Source organism: Delphinus delphis, chromosome 11 (assembly GCF_949987515.2).
Source record: "Delphinus delphis chromosome 11, mDelDel1.2, whole genome shotgun sequence".
Taxonomy (NCBI): domain Eukaryota; kingdom Metazoa; phylum Chordata; class Mammalia; order Artiodactyla; family Delphinidae; genus Delphinus; species Delphinus delphis.
The window spans coordinates 8,899,145-8,920,012 of record NC_082693.1 but is presented as its reverse complement, the minus strand read 5'-3'; the positions used below and the strand labels follow the sequence as shown (position 1 = coordinate 8,920,012).

Sequence of the window (20,868 nt, the reverse complement as noted above, 5' to 3'; positions counted from 1 at the left end):
GAATTGGGAACTGGACAGATGGAGAAGGATGGGGTGGGGAAAAGATTTTCATGGTATACCATTTTATATTTTTATTTTTGGAGTATATGAACATATTTCTTTTTTGTTAAAATAAAAAGAGAGGAAGAGAAGATGGCTTAGTCCTGACGCTTGCTTTCATCCACATATTGGTAAGAATGAGTGTCTGTGTCTATCTGTATATGATGGGCAGGGAAAGCTCTGAGAGTTGCAGAATTAAATAGTTTTATTGATAACTGCTATCTGCTCACTGGTAGCGAGAATGCGGTAGAGGGATGTTTCAGAGAAGGAAAGCAAATGCATAACTCTTCTCTCTTGAAATCTGCCAACTATGGATTCATTGTCTGAATTAGTTTTGTATAAAAATGAAATTAAGTGTTTTGTTTAAAAATTAGGGGATACACAGAAAAAGAAAATTAGACCTTCTTAAGGACTGTAAGAGAGATAGATCTTGGGCTTCCCTGGTGGCGCAGTGGTTGAGAGTCCGCCTGCCAATGCAGGAGGCACGGGTTCATGCCCCGGTCCGGGAGGATCCCACATGCCGCGGAGCGGCTGGGCCCGTGAGCCATGGCCGCTGAGCCTGTGCGTCCGGAGCCTGTGCTCCGCAACGGGAGAGGCCACAACAGTGAGAGGCCCGCGTACCGCAAAAAAAAAAAAAAAACAAAAAACGTTCTTCCAGTTTGAATGTCAGATAGCTGGATAGAGATGAATTTGTGGCTTGGAGCGTTCCAGGCACCTGTGTACTTAATAACTAGTTATTTGCAGAAGTGTTTTAAAATTCTCTGTGTGCTCCATTTTATTTTAGTTTTTCAGAACAACTCAATCCTTGGGGATTATTCTCTAGTGCTCTTTGCATCCTCTGGGGGTCAAGCGCTGAACTGGACTGCTGTGTGGCAATGGGAGATGAGAGGCGCATGACGCGGATGCTGTTGGAATGCAGTCTCAGTGACAAGTTGTGTAGTAAGTACAGATGATATAGAGATCTGCCCTCTGAGTTTAGGATGATGGAGATTAAGATCTGAATAGATTCTGGAAGGAAGATCATTTGATTTCTAATAGAAATGAAGCAATGGTGAGAACTGAATTGGCACTAGTGGCTTTGGGCGGAGGGGGGAGAGTGGCAATCATAGATCCAGATGTGCTGCATTCTCCAACTCAGTAGGAAAAGTGAGAGACGAGGCGCACAGCATACTTCATGGGCTAAGAGACAGGGACACTGGGATTTCAGAGCAGGGAGTTGATCCCGATTGTGGTAGAGGGATCAGCAGGAAGAGATGATCGTGTGGGGTGAGCTGAAGACTGATGGGTAGGGGAAGTCAGGTTAGGCTGCTTCTTCAATCTCTTCTCTACTTCCTTGATTTCCTACCTAGTTGTCCAGGAGCAGCAGTATGAAATCATCATCATCCCAACCCTTCTGGTTGGGATCTTCCTCATTCTCCTTGGGGTCATCCTGTGGCTTTTCATCAGAGAACAAAGAGAGCAACAGCAGTCTCCTGGACTACGAGGTAAAGTTCAAACCGGGGCTGGGCAGTGGCTCGGGGAAGATGGAGATTGTAGAAAATGAGGCACAAGCCTCAATGAGCCCAAGTCTAGAGGACCCTGCAATGAGATAGTGGGTATGGGTCCCCTCCTGTGTAGTTGAGAGGGAGGTGAGCTCTTCTCAAGGAAATGTAATGTATGCTTGTTAGCTGAAAGACGAGTAGGCAAGAGAGGCCTCCTGTAACCTGTTTCTGTCTTCTTCGTCCTATGGCACTATCAAATCTTTGGCCATGTGATTGTCTAAGGACTGGGGAGCAAGGCTTGGGTAAAGCCCAGAGCTTTGTAACCAGCTTGGAAGGATGACATTTTACTCTACAATGCATTACAGCCCTACCCTGTGCTTCTGGAATTTAGGATGTAAAGGAGTAGCCTTCATAATAGTCCTTGAAGCATTAGGTAGGAGGTGATAATGTGCTATTCTGGGGTACCACTGAGCATATAATGGAAGAGAATCAGCTCATACAGGAAACTCAGAGAAAAAAGAAGGAAAAAAATATCCCGACAGTAAATGAAACTCTACAGTGGCTGACCCCTAATCCTTCTCTAAACTGTATCCCAAGTCTCTTATAATTCACTCTTACAAAAAACTTCTCAAAGAACTTGTCTAAACTCACTCTCACTACTTCTACTTGTCATGTTCTCTTCTGAACAAACTAAAACAAGGCTTCCCCCACCCCTCCCCGCAATCCACCAAAAGAACTCTTTCCAAGATCACCAGTGTCAACTCTGTTGGGTCTTCATCCTACTTGACCTGTCAAAAGCATTTGACACTATTTTGCACTTCCTCCTTCTTGAAAAAGTTTTTTCTTTCCTTTTAAATCTACAGTCACTTCGTAACTGATCTCATTTTCAGTCTTATGGATTCAATTATTTTCTCAATTCTGACTATAGTCCCCTTGAACTCAGATTTTTATACTAAACCACCTACTTTGCAGTTTGGACCTAGTACACATCTAATACGTAATGTGTGTAAAACAAAGGTCCTGAAATTCCCTCACAATGTCCTCTCCCAACAGCCCTCCCTATCTTAGTAAATGGCAAGCCCAGCTCCCTATATGTTCAGTCTAAAATCTTGAAGATGTCCTTGACCCCTCTTTCTGTCACACTCCGTCTCTAGTCCATTAGCAAATCCTGTTAACTATGTCTTCAAAATAGACTCAAGCCACCCTCACCTCTCATAGATAATTGTAATACACTCTTAAGTGGTTTCCCCGCTTCTGCCTCTATCCTTTTATGCTCTATTGTCCCAGAGCAGCAGAATGATTCTTTTAAGGCATAAGTCAGTCCTGTCAATTCTCTGCATGAAACCCCCAGTTGCTTCTCAACTTAGAATGCAAAAAGACAAAATTCTTTTTTAAAATAATTAATTAATTTTTGGGGCTGTGTTGGGTCTTTGTTGCTGCACGCAGGCTTTCTCTAGTTGTGGTGAGCTGGGGCTACTCTTCGTTGCGGTGCGTGGACTTCTCATTGCGGTGGCTTCTCTTGTTGCGGAGCATGGGCTCTAGGCGCACGGGCTTCAGTAGTTGTGGCTTGTGGGCTCTATAGCACAGGCTCAGTAGTTGTGGCGCACGGGGTTAGTTGCTCCGCGGCATATGGGATCTTCTTGGACCAGGGCTCGAACCTGTGTGCCCTGCATGGGCAGGCGGATTCTTAGCCACTGTGCCCCCAGGGAAGTACAAGACAAATTTCTTTTAATGGTCTTACATGATCTGGGCCCTCTCTGGCCTCATCTCCTGTAACCCTCCAGTTTTCCCCTTGGTTCCAGGGGCACTGATTTCATTACTCTTCCTCAAATATGTCAAAAATGCTCCTTCCTCAACCTCTGCACTTCTTCCTGATACCAGTATGGTTTGCTCTCAAATTGCTTCTATTTCTCAAAAGTCATCTTCTCAGAAAGACCTTTCCTGACCTTCAAACATAAAATTGCATAACTGATGCTCCTTCTTCCCCTCTTTTCCTCCATAACGCTCCTTACCTAGTATATTATTATCTGCTTCCTCTCTCCTACCACTAGATGGTAATCTTCATGAGAATCTGGACTTTGCCTCTTCCTATCACCTAGAACAGTGCCTGGCACAGAGGAGGTGATATTTGTTGAATCAATGGATGAATTCATGAATGAATAAAGACTTAATAAAAAGAGTGAATCTCTCTTCTCTAATGGAGAAAAGCTGGTTTAGAAAGGGGGAAAGTACCAAAAGAATTTTTTGACTGAGACTCTTGGAAATATGGAATAATTTGATTTTGGGGACAACTTGAGGGAGGAATAACTTTCGCTCAGAGTTGAGTAGTTACCCATACCTACCCTCCACCTTGGGAAGCTGTTTGATTGACTTCAATGATAGTCTCCACTGGCAGTTACCACCACATTTAGGTGTCTGTGGTTTGAATACCCATTCAGTAACTTCCTTAATTGTCTTCATACTATACTCATACTGACCTGTAATCCTGAGGAAGACTGAAATGAAATGTCGTTACCCATTTTCAGAGGTCCATCTCCAGTTGTCTTAGAAGTAATGGGATTATTACATAAATTCTACAAGGTTTGTATTGATGCTGGTTCATAGGGAAGCATCAGAAGGTATCCTCACATTGGCCAGAGAGAAAATTGCTGAAGGGACTCCTTGATGGTTTTTTCCAGGTTCTGCTTTCTTGGAGTCCCTAGGCTAGGAAAAAGCTTGTTGGTACCACCTCTTTGTTTTAGGTGTTGCCCACGTGCCTGCATCTAGGGGCCTAAGCTGGGAAGCAGCAAGACCTGAAGGAAGTGTGTTTGTACCACTTAAGGAGACATCGGTGGAAAGCCTTCTACGAACTTCCACACATGCCCTGGCTAAGCTGCAGGTGCCCCGGGAGCACCTCTCTGAAGTTCTGGAGCAAATCCACAATGGTAGTTTTGGGACCATCTACCGAACCAAGATGTATACTGGGGACCCTGATGAGCCCAAGAGTGTTGTCCTCAAGGCTTTAAAAGGTAAAAGGAGAAGTGTTGGACTTCCTTTTCTCTTTTAACTTGTTTTTACTGTGAGCCCTCAACAGTGAATGCTAACAGGCTTTGCAGACATTAAGATGTTAATCAACAGATAGTTGTGGTCACAATTGGGCACAGAATAAGAAGGGAATAGAAAGTAAAAACTCTGAAACAGAAAGGTTCTTCTTTGAGTCTTTCCCTAGCTCAACCTTGCCTATCAAGGCTGTTAAAACTGATTTTTCCATATTAGATATTACTTGAATGAGGATTTTGTGGTGGCTTCTTCATTTTTCTTCACTGTTTTGATATCTTTTCTAGTTACTGCATTTTTCTTCTTTTTGCTGATACTCATTGATATGGACCAGTAATGATGGATACATAAAACAGAACAAGGATAGGATTAGCAAGAATATTAATCCAAAGGTCTAGAAGTGGTAATATGTTAATGTGTGATAATATTTTAATGTGAACAGAACACTTGTCTATTAGGCAGAGGAAAGCCCACCAGTTCTAAAGACCTACGGTTCTATGTTACCTTTGACAAAAGATCAGTGACATTGAAGATCATCTTCTAATTGATTCTCTTTCTTTTTACCTTTTGTCTACACTCACTCCCCTTTGGAGCCTTGAAATTTATCATCTGAGGTTGCTTCCTGACTTGAACCCCCATTTTATTGGTGATACTCTGACTGCTCACTCCCCATGGTTCTTCTGTCCTCCACAGAACCAGCTGGGCTCCAAGAGGTGCAGGAGTTCTTAGGGCAAATCCAGTTCTATCAGTACCTGGGGAAGCACAAGAACCTGGTACAGCTGGAAGGCTGCTGCACAGAAGGGCTGCCGCTCTATATGGTGTTGGAGGATGTGGCCCAGGGGGACCTGCTCAGCTTTCTCTGGACCTGTCGCCGGGTAAGTGGTAGGGTAGAGGTGTTGGGAAGGAAAGGCATGACCTGGCTTATTAGCTGTTCACATGTCAATTAGCCTGACAAATGAGAGAGACATTATAATAGCATAACAGAGTGATTATCACCAACCAATAGAATTTTTAGTGATGATGGAATATCTGCTCTGTCCAATATGGTAGCCACTAATCACATGTGGCTACAGAACCCTTGAAATGAGGCTGATATGATTAAGAAACTGAATTTTCAAATTTATTTAATTTTAAATAATGTATGTTTAAATAGGCATATGTGGGTAATGGCTACCATATTGGGCAGTGCAGATTTAGAGAATGGACTTTGGGCTCCATCTCCTACAAGCTATGTGACTTTGGGCAAATCACCTCTCTGAGTCTGAGTTTTCGGAATCTGTAAAGTGGGAGTAATAATAAATACTTATTAAAATTCAAGGAAATTATGTCTGTAAAAACATAGTTATTGGAACATATTAAGCACTCAAAATGGTAGCTGTTTTAATGATAATTGCATAACAACCTAACTACTGTTAGTAATAATTTTGTTGTTAGTGTCAAGTATATTTTCCATTCTGTAACATCACCCTAGTGTGCCGAGGCTGAGTTAAGGAGAATTTCAGCCTGCAAGTTTGTATATCTCCAATTCATATTTTGAAAAATTTAAATGTTCAGAAATTTCCAGGCTAAAGTGCAAGTCCTATTCCTTCCAATTTCACCACTTCTCTATCTACTCCTCTTTTTGAAGTGCTCCATGTTTTCCTAGTTAGCTCGTCACTTGCTGCTGAACAAAGTTCAATATTAATCAAGCCTCCTAGGTAGGCTGATCATTGTATTACTAAATGTGTATGAAAAAGAGACCTTGTTGACTTCTTCCACCCAGTGATGCAAATAGGACAATGTGCACATCATGAGATTTTAAACTTTTTAAGAGGTTATCCATCTGTCACTTGGTCTGTGCCCTAACCTCACTTGTTTCTTTTTATTTTTCAGACTGCATGCCTCTCTATTTCAGATTGTTTTCACGTGCTTTTCTCATTACACCAGACTTCTCTCCCTTTCCCTTCTTTGTAGGGTCAATGGCCACTCACTCTTCGGATCTCGTCAAGAGCTTTCCTTGCTTCTCCAACTGAATGAGCTCTCTTTCCTCCACCATCATATGATCTCTTTTACATTTCTTTCATGGCACTTATAGATATGTAACCATGTATTTATGTGTGATTATTTTATTTTGATTCACATGTGTTTGCCACAGTATAAGCTCCAGAAGGCGTAGACATATTTATTTTGCTCACTTTTGTATTCTGAGGTCCTAAGATGGAATCTGGCACATAGTAGGCATTCAGTCAAGATGTGTTGAGTTAATGTGCTTAATTAATCTCTCTCTCTCTCTCTCTCTCTCACACACACACACACACACACACACACATGTTCTGCCCTAGGAAGATTGCTGCTTTATCCAATGGATAGTCTTATATATACTTGTCTTTCTTACCTGCTATTCTGTTCTTCATTCTGCTATTCACCTACATTCTTTACTGTTTTTCTGGTCCAATAAATCATGGTACTTCTCTGCATATCTGAGAATCTCTCATATCATCTGTCCTTGAATCTTATAGTCCTTATATTTTTGTGTATTTTCCTTAGCTTTGATAACTGCATTTAAGAATATCTCTGCCCCTAGCTTTTCTTTCAGATCTGTTCATGTCATTTTGATATACTGCTTTTTTCTCTATCTATTTAGGATGTGATGACCATGGATGGCCTTCCGTATGACCTCACAGAAAAACAAATATATCACATAGGGAAGCAGGTCCTTTTGGCTGTGGTAAGGCTTGGAGAAATGACAACAGATGGCAGTGATTTTTCTTGTTAGCTTGGTATTTAATGTCATATTTCTCAGTTATGCTCTCAAATGGGGTATATATTATAAAGGAAATCAGATGGAAGTTAGGGGACGGAAACTCAAGCACCAATAAATTGTTTTCAATTCTTTCATGAAATTATTTAGATAATATAATTCAGGATTGGTAATTCTAGGAAGAAAGTAGTCAGTTTAAAGTGTTTTTTTAATATTTATTTATTTGGTTGCATCGGGTCTTAGTTGTGGCGGGGGGCTCCTTAGTTGTAGCTCACTGGCTTCTTAGTTGCGTTTTTTTTTTTTTTTTTTTTGCGTTATGCGGGCCTCTCACTGTTGTGGCCTCTCCCGTTGCGGAGCACAGGCTCCGGACGCGCAGGCTCAGCGGCCATGGCCCGCGGGCCCAGCCGCTCCGCGGCATGTGGGATCTTCCCGGACCGGGGCACGAACCGGTGTCCCCTGAATCGGCAGGCGAACTCTCAACCACTGTGCCACCAGGGAAGTCCTTAGTTGCGTTTTTTTAAAGAAGATGTTGGGGGTAGGAGTTTATTAATTTATTTTTGCTGTGTTGCGTCTTCGTTTCTGTGCGAGGGTTTTCTCTAGTTGTGGCAAGTGGGGGCCACTCTTCATCGTGGTGCAGGGGCCTCTCACTATCGCGGCCTTTCTTGTTGCAGAGCACAGGCTCCAGACGCGCAGGCTCAGTAGTTGTGGCTCACGGGCCTAGTTGCTCCATGGCATGTGGGATCCTCCCAGACCAGGGCTCGAACCCATGTCCCCTGCATTAGCAGGCAGATTCTCAACCACTGCGCCACCAGGGAAGCCCTGGGCTTCTTCATTGCAGCAGGCGGGCTCCTTAGTTGCAGCTCCTTAGTTGTGGCATGCGAACTCTTAGTTGCAGCATGCATGTGGGATCTAGTTCCCGGACTAGGGATCAAACCCAGGCCCCCTGCATTGGGAGCACAGGGTCTCAACCACTGTGCCACCAGGGAAGTCCCAATTTAGGGTTTTCTGAAGGAACAGGGGGCTTCCCTGGTGGCGCAGTGGTTGGGAATCCGCTTGCCAATGCAAGGGACACAGGTTCGAGCCCTGGGAAGATCCCACATGCCACGGAGCAACTAAGCCCGTGTGCCACAATTACTGAGCCTGTGCTCTAGAGCCCATGAGCCACATCTACTGAGCCTGCATGCCACAACTACTGAAGCCCGTGCGCCTCGAGCCTGCGCTCCCCAACAGGAGACACCACCGCGATGAGAGGCCTGTGCATCACAATGAAGAGTAGCCCCTGCTTGCAGCAACTAGAGAAAGCCCAGGTGCAACAATGAAGACCCAACGCAGCCAAAAAGAAATAAATTTATTATTTTTTTTTTTTAAAAAAAGAAGGAACAGGAAGGGTTTTAAAAGGTTTCTCAGTCTTAAGGGTAAAAAACCAGGGCCAAGAGCCGTATGTCCACATACTTCCAGATATATACTAATGTTAACATAACAGATGTAAAAGGGGAAAGGGGAAGCAAGTTGGGAGAAGAAATGGGAATAGAAACTGAATGGGTGAAAGGCTACAGAACCAGAAGGAAGCTTATAATTTATACCTGTAAAACAAGAAATACTAGTTCAGAACATGTTAGGTTGTAGATTTGCTTCGATACTGAAGGTGATAGGAGTTACAGATACTTTAAAAAGAACAAGGAACAAGTGGAAAAGGAGGAATAAAAAAGAAGGGGCAGAGGTGAGAGCATTTCTTTATTTTAAACTAACCTAAATAAACAGGGAAGAGAAAGAACTCAAGGTTTAAGAAAAAAAAAAAGTTACCTTTACCAGAATTACTCAGGAAATTTAGGTGACTATTCCTATGAAATTATTTAGATAATTGTGTTTAAAATTAGTTACGGAAAATCAGGGCTCTGTGAAGCTACTATTTTAGTATTTGATATATCTTGCTACCTTGAGGTATGAAATATACAAGAGATATAAAAGGAATCAGAGAAAGCTTAGGAAAAAAGAGGTGATGAAGTGAGAAAAAGTTAGTTGAAGTTCTCATGGAGCGAGGGAGAGAGCACATCATACAAATAAATGTTAACTATGGTGTTTGGATGGCCTAGTTGGTATATTTCCTTGATAAAGTTAGGGTATCAGGGGCTTCCCTGGTGGTGCAGTGGTTGAGAGTCCGCCTGCCGATGCAGGGGACACGGGTTCGTGCCCCGGTCCGGGAGGATCCCACATGCCGCGGAGCGGCTGGGCCCGTGAGCCATGGCTGCTGAGCCTGCGCGTCTGGAGCCTGTGCTCGGCAACGGGAGAGGCCACAGCAGTGAGAGGTCTGCGTACCGCAAAAAAAAAAAAAAAAAGAAAAGTTAGGGTATCAGGACAAATGAACTATTTAAAAAACAGAAATAGACTCACAGCATTGAAAACAAACTTATGATTACCAGAGGGGAAAGGGGAGAGGAGGGATAAGTGAGGAGCTTGGGATTAACAGATACACACCATATATAAAACAGATAAACAACAAGGACCTACTGTATACCACAGGGAACTATATTCAATATCTTGTAATAACCTATAATGGAAAAGAATCTGAAAAAGAATATATATATATGTATATGTGTATATATATATATACATATATATATATACATATATATCTGAATCACTTTGCTGTACATCTGAAACTAACACAACACTGTAAATCAACTATACTTCAATAAAAAGTTAGGGTATCAGGACAGAGCTTACCTTGTATTCTGAACCATAATTGCAGGGGTGCCCCATAGAGATGCAGTGATCACACTGGAGCATTCCTGAGAGCCCAAGGTTACCAGTTATAAGGCAATATCATACTATTTTTTCTAACTTTTAACAACCTCAAGATCAGTACATTCTTCAGTTCTTCTCATTAGAGTATAATATCTTTGTTCTGAGACCTCACCTGAGACAAAAAACCAAAAAACCAAAAAATCCCTGCTAGTCACTGTTTGCTTCACCATCAATGACTGGAAATTACCACCTTCACCTTTTATTTTTTCACACCATTCTTGTTTAGTAATCATAGACCTCAGTCTCTAGCGCTTCAGTCATGTATAGTTTTTCAGCATCTCTGTATGCCTTGAACACCGTGATGTTGGGGGAAATGATTTCAACACATCAGTGTCATTCAGGTGCAGTGGTTCTCAAATGTCTTCTTGGCTGTGCTATAATCATTTTGATACTTCTTAAAAAGATAGGTTATCAGGTCCCTCTTCCTAGATTTTGGTTAAGTAAATCCGGAGAGAAAACCTTATGAATTTATAAATCTCTCAGGCAATTCTGATTTGCAGCCTGGCCTGAAAAGTATTAGTAGAATTTGTAGTACTTCCTATGAATTAGAATACTGGGTTCTGGTCACTACCACTTAGTACCAGTGTGACCTTATATAATCATTTAGATTTATCTGAAAGTTACTTCCCTAACTCACCTCATCTAGTTATTTTAGGGACAAAATGAGATGATGTAAAACTGTATATAAATTTATTATTATGACACTCAATTTTGCTATGTATATATTACCTTGTTTGGGAGACTGCTGCTAGAAACTTGAAACCTACTCTCCTTCCCCTTGTCTAGCTGGGTCCTATCTGAGAGGAAAATCAGGCCAGGGTCAGGGTCAGAGTAGGAGATTATAATTTCCAAACCAGTACAAATGTTATTTGGATTATTTGCTGTTTGCTAAGCTTTGTTTGTTTGTTTTAAAGCAAAGCTAGTGTGTTTACTAATACATGTATCTTCAAAAATATAAGGGTATATCAACGTATCCAAAATGTGTAAATCATTTGTCAAACCCCAGAGAATGAACAATGCGAAAAGTGAACCCTGAAGTAAACTCTGGACTTCAGTTGAAAATAGTGTATCAGCATCAGTTCATCAGTTGTAACAAATGTATCACACTGATGCTAGTTGTTAATAATAGAGGAAACTATGAAGTGGGAGGGAAGGGATGTGGGAGTGCTCTGGATTTTCCACTCAATTTTGCTGTCAACCTAAAACAACTCTTTAAAAAAAAAAGTCTTTTAATTTTTTTTAAAAAAGGAATGAAGTATTGGTATCAGTTTGCTAATCTTAAACACAATGCAAACATGTCTGATTCATTATAAATACTTGGAAGCCGGACTTCCCTGGTGGCGCAGTGGTTAGGAATCTGCCTGCCAATGCAGGGGACACAGGTTCCATCCCTGGTCCAGGAAGATCCCACATGCTGTGGAGCAACTAAGCCCGCATGCCGCAAGAGCCACAACTACTGAGCCCGCGTGCCACAACTACTGAAGCCCGCATGCCTAGATCCCGTGCTCTGCAACAAAAGAAGCCACCACAATAAGCCCCTGCTCGCTGCAACTAGAGAAAGTCCGCGTGTAGCAACAAAGATCCAACACAGCCAAAAATAAATAAATAAAAATTAATTAAAAAATTAATAAATACTTGGAAGCGATATGTCATTATTAATGAGGCTTGTTCAGAGTAGAAAATATACTTTTCTTTTCAAGGATTTGTTTCTCTTTATCTGTGACCTGAGCCATGACCTCAGAGAGCTGATCCATCTTTGATCTCATGTTGACAGGAATTTCTCCAGGATAAGCATCTGTTCCATGGGGATGTGGCAGCCAGGAATATCCTGATCCAGTGTGATCTCACTGCTAAGCTCTGCGGACTGGGCCTGGCTTATGAAGTCCACTCCCGAGGGGCCATCTCGTCTACTCGCATCGTACCTCTCAAGTGGCTCGCCCCAGAACGGCTTCTGCTGAGACCAGCTGGCATCAAAGGAGACATGTATGGTTTGTTCCTGCCCTGCCCCATGGATTTCTTCCTTTCTCGACCCAGGTGTCCTCCAGCTCATGAATATGACTGGGTCTATTGTCAATTATGTCTCCACATAAAATGTCTACTGAGAAGTCAGACTCTCAAGCAAAAATGCATGTTATGTGGCAGAGCTCATACTTGGCATCTGCCTGCAATCCTTTTTAGTGCCTTTTGAAGTATTCCCTCTGTGTTAGATTAGAAACCTTAATTAGGACAGAAAAAAATGAATAGATTATTCATGCTAGTATCTGAGGACTTAATCTGATGGAGTTTTATCTGTTTATCTAGTTTTATCTGAAAGAGGTAGGTCCGCTTATTCAAAAGTTTAGTTAAACTAGGACTTATTAAAATAAGTACCTATGTGTGTGTATACTCAATTTATTTTAACTTAAAACATATAAATAGATATTTAATTATCAGTCTTTTGGAGGAGGGCCAAGGGGATAGACCTGCTGTGCTAAATGAAGTTACGTGTTGTGTTTCTTGTATAAGTAGCATCCATAATGAATTACTTTTGAGTTTCCGTTTGGGATGACTCTAAATAGAGTGGGAAACTTGAAAACGCTTGTGACGCAGTTTGACTACAGACACTTAGTGTTAATTTTTCCCAGTTTTCTACAGTTGTCTCACCCACGCAATGTGACAACACTTTCTTTTTAGCAGCTTGGTTTTACAGAATATTTTCAGAGCATTCAATCTAGTTTTCAGGGAGCTAATGCTTTGGGCATGTATATTTAATCAGCTTACGTAATATTTAATTGCTTACATAATTACAGTTACATGTAGGATTGGCATAAACAGGATTGTAAAGAACTGCGATTGACTTTTGGTAGCCATATAACTCAACTGCTCGGAGGAGCACATAAACATAATATAGAGTATCTTACTAGCCATGAATGTTATGAGTTGCGGGGGAAATTTAGAACATCAGTTGATATGGTCAGTCAATTAAAAGACTGCTTTTTAATTTTATTTATTTATTTTTTGGCTGTGCCGCGCGGCATGTGGGAGCTTAGTTCCCTGACCAGGGATAGAACCCATGCCCCCCTGCAATGGAAGTGCAGCGTCTTAACCACTGGCCCTCCAGGGAAGTCCCCAGAAGACTGCTTTTTTATTTCATTGCTGTTTCGCTGACATCTCCTTTTAAATAGAGGTCTGGGAGCTTTGAGGGCTTAACTGGGAAATATTGCTCATTTAATGATGATATTATAGAATAGTGAAATACACATCTCTTGAATCATATTGCTTAGGCAAATGCCTACTCCAATTATGTATAAAACTTGTTATGTTAATATTTTTCCTAGGTTTGGGCAATTAGATCTACTGAGGAAATAGTAGATAAATGATAAAACTTGCTTGGCCTTGAGCTAAGAATAAAGGCTAGAATTTCAGCAGGGAGAAATGGAAAGGATGAAAAAGATGCAGAGGGGAATTTCTGTATGTTTGGGTGAATATGTTTGCATGTTTGCACAAACACTCACAATTTAGCAAATAATGGTAAATATCTATTAATGTGTAATATAGAAAAAAGGAGACATAAATTCAGTACTTAAATAGATTCGATTCTAAGGGGATTGGACAGAAATGCTTTCTAATGGCAGGCACTACCTCATTGCTTATTGTATCAGTCACCCTTGATTCCCTTTCATTGCCTTTGTAATGGGGTTCTTACTGAAGGCCTCTGGTACTTAAGTGAGCTGTCTTTACGAAAGGCAGAAATAGAAATTAAATCCATGGCCTTGTTTCTTTTACAGCTGGTCTTTTGGGATACTGCTCTACGAGATGGTGACTCTAGGTAAGGAGGATCCCCAAAGTAGTGTGCACCTATACAAAAATATACAAGGATGTTTATTTGGGTGGTGGATGACATTTGCTATGAGAAGGGGTTTCGGTACAATCTCTGAAGGTTGAACTGAGTTGACATAGAATCCTGATTTTTGAGATAGTCTTGTAATGTCTTGATTCCCTCCCTCTCTCTCTCCTTCCCTCTTCTGTTTTTAACTTCCTTTTGCTCTCTTTCTCTTTCTTTCCCTCAACACTTTACCAATTCCATGGGAGGTTTTAAAATCCAAGGATGATTCCAAGGATGATCTTTTGCATAAACAAAAATATTGTCTTTAGATTTATTAATCCACTTGATGGAGAAACTATAGCACCTTCTCATGTTTGGGAAGTAGAGGGCAGATTATCTTGTGTCTCACTTTGCTTTATTTTGTTACTTTCCTAAACACTCAACGTTCTGCTAAGTTATCAGTACCCACCCCCATCTCTTTTTTCCCAAAATTCTCTAAGCTATATCCTTACTTGATCACCAGGGAGCAATTATATCTATTAGTTTTTCTTTGGCTATACTTTTGCAGGTAATTAGCCCAGGTGGATGGAGAGTAGTGTTAGTTATACTTTATATTCTGAGGACCCTTAAGTTCTCTTACTACTCTCATTCTTTCCCTACCAACAGGGGCACCTCCATATCCTGAAATTCCTCCTACCAGCATCCTACAGCATCTCCAAAGAAGGAAAATCATGAAGAGACCCAGTAGCTGCACACACACCATGTAAACGGTTTTTAAAATCTTTTTTTGCTCTTCATCAGTCGTGCTCCTTTCAAAGTGGCTCAGATGACCCTCAGCTGTCCTTTGTGTGCTAATGTACAACCCTAAACCAAACCTCTGCAGTAAAACACATCTGCTCACATATACGATGTACACGTATATGTATATCATATGTATGTGTGTATACATACACACACACAAAATATTGAGGCAACCACTGAGTACTATGTTAGGAATTTAAGTTTGCTAACATTGTTAAAGCTTAGTTCTTCTGGAAGCTTTTAAAATAGACCAAATCCAATGCAAATACAGTAGTGTTTTATCTATTTAAATGTCAGTCTCAGTTAGAGACTACTGGCTTCAGTTCTAATATGGTTGTCATAAAATCCATTGCACTACAGTTACTCACTGGTTCCTATTTAATATTTAACTTAAAAACATATTGATTATCTGTTTTCCCAGTTCTAAGCATGTTGGAAGCCAACCAAAAGTGGGGGTGAGAAGAAATGAGGCAGGAGGAGGAGGAGATCAAATTGTCAGCAGAAAGGGACAGTTGGTGAACTAACGTAGAGGCAGAAAATGGAAAAATTCAAAATTACATTCAGAATTTTATAACCAATAAAGTACAAAAAAAGGTTGTTATAGAACATAAGAAAAGGTTAAATTATTTTTAAGAAGACAGGAGTTAATATATTAATATACATTTCTATTAAAGTTGTTGCTATTTTGTAAATTTTTCAGCACTGAAAGGGTAAATTTCCAGCACCTGGGTTTCCCAACGTTAAACAGTTACAGCATCAAGCATGTTAAAACTGTTAAATATCATAACTGTTGACATATATTTTTATGTGTCTATACACACACATACACACAGTATAGTGATACTGGCTGGGTATACTAGAATGGAGTTGTTGACAAATATTTCTCATAGGCTTTATGTGTATAAAAGGCTGTCCTTGATACTGGGGAGAGACATTTAACTGATAAAGTACCTGGTCTTGAAGAAGGATGTCAGAAACAACATGAAAATCAACATAAAATTTGAGGCAATAAGTAGAATGGTTAAAAGCTCAGATTCATCTCACAGAGTCAGAAAGACACACGTTCAGTCCTAGTCCTACTACTTTACTGTGCGTTGTGTACTTATTTTAAAATAGGTATAATGATAATCCTACCTCAAAATTATTGTGAGGCTACAATGAAATAATGCATGTTAAGTTCCCCTACCATGCCCTTTATAATAAGTAAGTTCTTGGTAAAACATTAGCAGTATTATTAAAATAGCATCTTCTACAAAGTCTCATCGTACAACATTAAAGAGTGTGGGAAACACAGTGCATGCTGAGGTTTATAAGGAAAGGAATTGAGACTTAAATCTGTAGGAAAGGATATTCAAGGAATTGGGCAGAGCATGAGCAAAGACAGAGTTGGGTGTTACTAACCACATCTAGGGCATAGCAAGACACTGACTTGTCAGGAGGAGAGGGCTTCAGTTAGGCAAGAACTATATGTTAAGAAGCTAGGGGGTGGTATGTTGACTTTATATGGTGAGCAGTGGTAAATCACTGTAGGTTCAGGAATGAGACTTGATGAAGAGTGTTTGAAAACAGGCTATGTTGTAAATTCTCTAGAAACTGGATTGAAGCAAAGACAGATTAAAGGTGGTAAGTACTTCTATCTCGATTAAGGCAATTTCCTAGAGAAGCTAAGTAATAAAGAGGGGAAATGACCTGGATTAAAGGAAGGAACCATCTAATTACATTATCTGAAATGAGTATGAATCGTATTATTCCATACCTTCTTATTTTCCTTGCTGTGATGTAGCTCATACTGGTAGATAAGTTATAGCAATGGTTTGGAATGATGCAGATTAATAACATGTAAGATGAAAACACTTAAGAGTTTTTGGTAATCTAATGGAAAAAAAACCTGTTCTGTCATACTGATTGTAGTTTAAGAAATATTTACTCATTCCTTTTATAAAAAGGGTCCTGTTGAGAAGATGATATTAAGAGACTTAGCATTAGGAGGATGAGAAGGAACAGTATTCTCTGGGAAGCATGTGGGACACAGCAGTGAGAAGTAGGTTAAAGACTCATAGGTTTCTTTTGTTAAGGTTTGTTAGGAGATGAGACAGTTTCTCTTGTTTCTCTTGTTTTCCTTTCAGGTACGGTCTCATGAAGTCCTGCTGGCGTTGGAGTGAGGACAGCCGCCCCTCACTTAGAGAGCTACACTCACGCCTAGAAACTGCCGCTCGAACTGCCAATGACAAGGCTGTGTTGCAAGTACCAGAATTGGTGGTGCCTGAATTGTACGCAGCTGTGGCAGGCGTCAGCGTGGAGAGTCTCTCCTATAGCTATAGCATCCTTTGAAGATCCTGGGGCAGCACACATTTTTGGGAGATCATATACTCTTGGAACCAATTCCTCCAAGAACAGAGACAAGACTTTCTAGTGGGACATAAAGGGAGGAATGGGACATGGATCCTGCATCTTCCCCTCCACATTTCCCCAGAAACTTGAAATGATGCTAGATGAGGCTGCACACAGCATATACCCTCGAGACTGAGAAGTACAGTTTCATTTCTGTTATCCCAGTCCTGAAGATGCAGGGTAGATGGGATGGACCGTGTCAATGCAAGGGAGGTTTTACAAGTCTGCAGTGTTCGTCGCAGCATGGCACAGATAAGCTCGTCCCTCCCACCACAGGCTGGTTTCCTTTGAAACATGCTTTTATCTAGACTATTATAAGGTCCAGAAAATTGGAATCAAATGAGGGAAGAGAAAGCTGATAAAGGAGTTGATGAGAAGAAAATTGAAGGTTCTACTTGCTCAGGAGTATAGATGAGGACCAAGGTCATCCTTCAGAGAGAAGGGGGAGGAAGGACACACAGGACTTCATTCCTGGTCCGTTCATGCAGGGCTGAAGGAGAACCATTAAGGAAGACTTCTGAGCTCCCCCTAAGGTGTATATAGACCATATACACCTTAGGGGGAGTATGGTCCCCTTTGATCTAATTCTGAGGTAGGTGAACCCTGTTGGTACTATTTTAACTAGAAGCTGGCGGGGTCATTTCATGATTAAGAACATTCAACATGTACTTTTCAACAGTCTGGCTTCCTGGCCCCTATGAGACTAGGGAGACTGAGCCCAGAGGGTCAATTGGTTCGATGATGAATACACTGTGTATTTAATAAATGGGAAATATGGAAGTCAAGCAAAAGTGCTTAGTAGGCAAGGACGTCTTTAAAAGGGCTAGAAAAGGATGTAACCTGAGATGGAAGGATGATAGGTTCCCATTTTCAATCATCCAGTGATCTACTGTGAAACTTATTTCATTAAATTCATATTTATTGAGTGAAAGTAGGCTTTTCAGGTTATACAGTTGCCAAAATCTCTCCAAGAGGGAGAATAACAGTAGATAAATGAAAGCTAATGACAACAGAAAAATTCAAGAGGCAATCTAGGTTGTCAGAAAAGGGATTCCTCATGCGTGAAAAGGGGATACTACCTACCTCACAGGGTTGTCATGAGGATTGAATGAGAGGATATATTTGTACCGTATCTGGCACATACTATGTGCTCAATAAATGTTAATTTCCTTACTCTCATCCTTACTAGCCTAGAATCTTTCATATCTTTTTCATTTAACACCTACGGTGGCCAAGAAGAGAACCTCGGTCTGTCAGTCACACTGCAAGGGAGGACATGCTTAAAGATGATGGGATGGTCCAAATACCACTTGACTAAAATGAGGAAGTCGTAATTTTTGTGTGAGCGTGTGGATGATGACAGGCATCTCCTACTAGTTCAAAATACTGGAAATATCATGATAATGACAGTTCAGTTGAACACGTGGTCTGTGATTTTAAACAATACCTTGGATGCTCTAGAAGGGACATCCAAGGCTGCTATAGGAAAATGACTGGCAGTTGAAAAACTTGCAGAAGTTAGAATCCTGATGGAGTCATGATGAGTCGCCCAACTGAATAATGATTCTTGCACCTCTAGGAATACCACAATGACTAGACAGAATTTAAATGCGTGGTAAGCAGCAATAGAGAGAAGGGAGGAAGAATGGCTCAGCACAAAATGATGAAGTCCTATGGGATCTCATTGTTCTCAGCTGTTCATTTAAGTCAAATTTACAAAATATTTATTTATTTATTCAACTATTTTCAAAGAATAGAGTGTTAAGGACAACTGTGCCAGACACTGTGCTAGGTGTTGGATAAAAAGAAATGGAGAGCTTTGGCTTACAGTCTAGAAAGCAAGAGATACTATATACACATTTATGTGGGTATTTGTTAATTACAACTGTGATAAGTGCTGTGAAGAAAAAGTAGGGTAGTAGAAGGGAGTATAAAATGGGGACCTCCCTGAAAAAATGGCATTTAGACTGAGACCTTAGGGATGGGTGAGTAAGCCTGACAGTGAGGAGAAGAGAGTTCCAGTTGAAGGATTATGTATGTGAAAACTCTGAGGCAAGAAAAAACTCAGTTTGAGGAACTGCAAGGAGGCTAGTGGGAGGGAGGTATAGTGAAGTGGGAGGAGAGTGGTGCATGATGAAACTGAGCATTGCTCTTTCACGCTGTATTTTTTCTTTTTTTGCAAGGGAAATAATGAATTCACCTTTACCAATGATATTCAAAGTAGCACTCGACACTCATCCATCAGGGGTAAATTAGGAATAATAAAAATCAATTCTACCAACAGTCTGGGAATAGATCAGATGATCCAAGAGGGAATACGTCTCAAAATCCCCACCATGTACAAAAATAGACTCAATGGAAAAGAGCAGCTTTTAAAATATGTAAGAGGAAAAAAATATTAATTCTACAAATAGTTATTCATTGTATACCACACACAAAGCTCAAAGTTAGCTTCTATGGAAGAAATAAAGACAAATCCTGAATGACTCAAGCCTTCAAGTCACTTATTTGGTAGTAAATTGGTGCCCCTCATTTTTTTAATTACATATCTTTATTAGGAAAAATATTTTGAGCACTCAACCCTACTAAAATTATATAATTTATATATAGATGTAAAATATACACAGTATAAAATAAATGCAATATAAATTAAAATTGGTAAAATAAAGAAATATTTTTAAATTTTATTGGAGTATAGTTGCTTGAAATAAATCTTATTTCTAAAATATTTTGCTAGTTGTCTCACATTGTATGTTAATGTTTGTTTTGGTAGGAGGCAAAGAAGCAGACAATTGCCATTTTAAACTTTGTTTTTCTGGATATAGGTCTGGAACATTGGATACAGTAATTGTTTATTCAGAGGAAACTGGGTCTTTCCCTCACTTGGCCAGGCTTTTTCCAAAGGAGAATTATATTTCTGGCATCTTTGACTTATCAGCCATACCAGGTATTCCCAAGCTAATGAATGGAAAAAAGAATGAAAATATTTACCATTTAATCAAGTTGAATCCAGGTTAGGGTTTTATTGTTTTGATTCCCTCCTCTCCCAGTCTTGCTTTTCCAATTTATGCTTTATGGTTAAAAAAAAATTGCAAAATAGCTAGGAACTGAGCAAATGCCCACCTGGAAACCACGTCTCATTGAAACTTGACAATGTAATTCAACTTAGAATAGTCTGAACCAGTAGTTCTCAAATCATGTTCGTGCACAACACTAGTTTTAGGTATTTTCTATTAAAATTGAATAATAATATTTTTCACCATGCTAAAGAAAAAGTTAGTGAATAGAATCTTCTAAATCTTAACCTTGCTGTAACAACTGTTGTTAAATATTTGCTCTACCATGACTCATTTAAACAAATAAATGTGTATCAAATACAGTAGAAGACTGGGAGAATCACCTATTATGCTTAATTTAGCAGACTGGTTTTACTTGTATTGGAAATAAGAATTAGTGGTCATGCTATGTGTTAGAAGCATATAATATTGTCATATGCTCGATGAATTGAATACATCATGTCGTAATAATCTAGCAATAGCTTCAAGTGCTCACTCACCATATATGAACATATTTGAGAAACAATGGTGTGGAAGTTTTGGTGTTTCTGCATGATGGTGGTTTTCTCATTAAAAAAAGTAACTCCACTGAGTGGTTTAAAACAGCGGTCCCCAACCCCTGCGGGGGGGGGGGGGGGCGGTTCCTGTTAAGAACCAGGCCGCACAGCAGGAGGTGAGCCAGCGAAGCTTCATCTGCCGCTCCCCCTCGCTCCG

The 20,868-nt window shown here is 40.4% G+C and overlaps 1 protein-coding gene across 1 annotated transcript; it reads left to right on the top strand.

Moving 5' to 3' along the window:
* Window positions 1–914: 914 nt before the first annotated feature.
* STYK1 (serine/threonine/tyrosine kinase 1) lies at window positions 915–19,790 on the top strand. Its single transcript, XM_060026100.1, has 9 exons — window positions 915–978; window positions 1,389–1,523; window positions 4,262–4,528; window positions 5,250–5,431; window positions 7,180–7,263; window positions 11,876–12,084; window positions 13,869–13,909; window positions 14,573–14,669; window positions 16,834–19,790. The coding sequence occupies exons 1-9, from the start codon at window positions 915–917 to the stop codon at window positions 17,036–17,038; spliced, it is 1,284 nt and encodes a 427-aa protein (XP_059882083.1). The 3' UTR covers window positions 17,039–19,790.
* The last annotated feature ends 1,078 nt before the right edge of the window (window positions 19,791–20,868 follow it).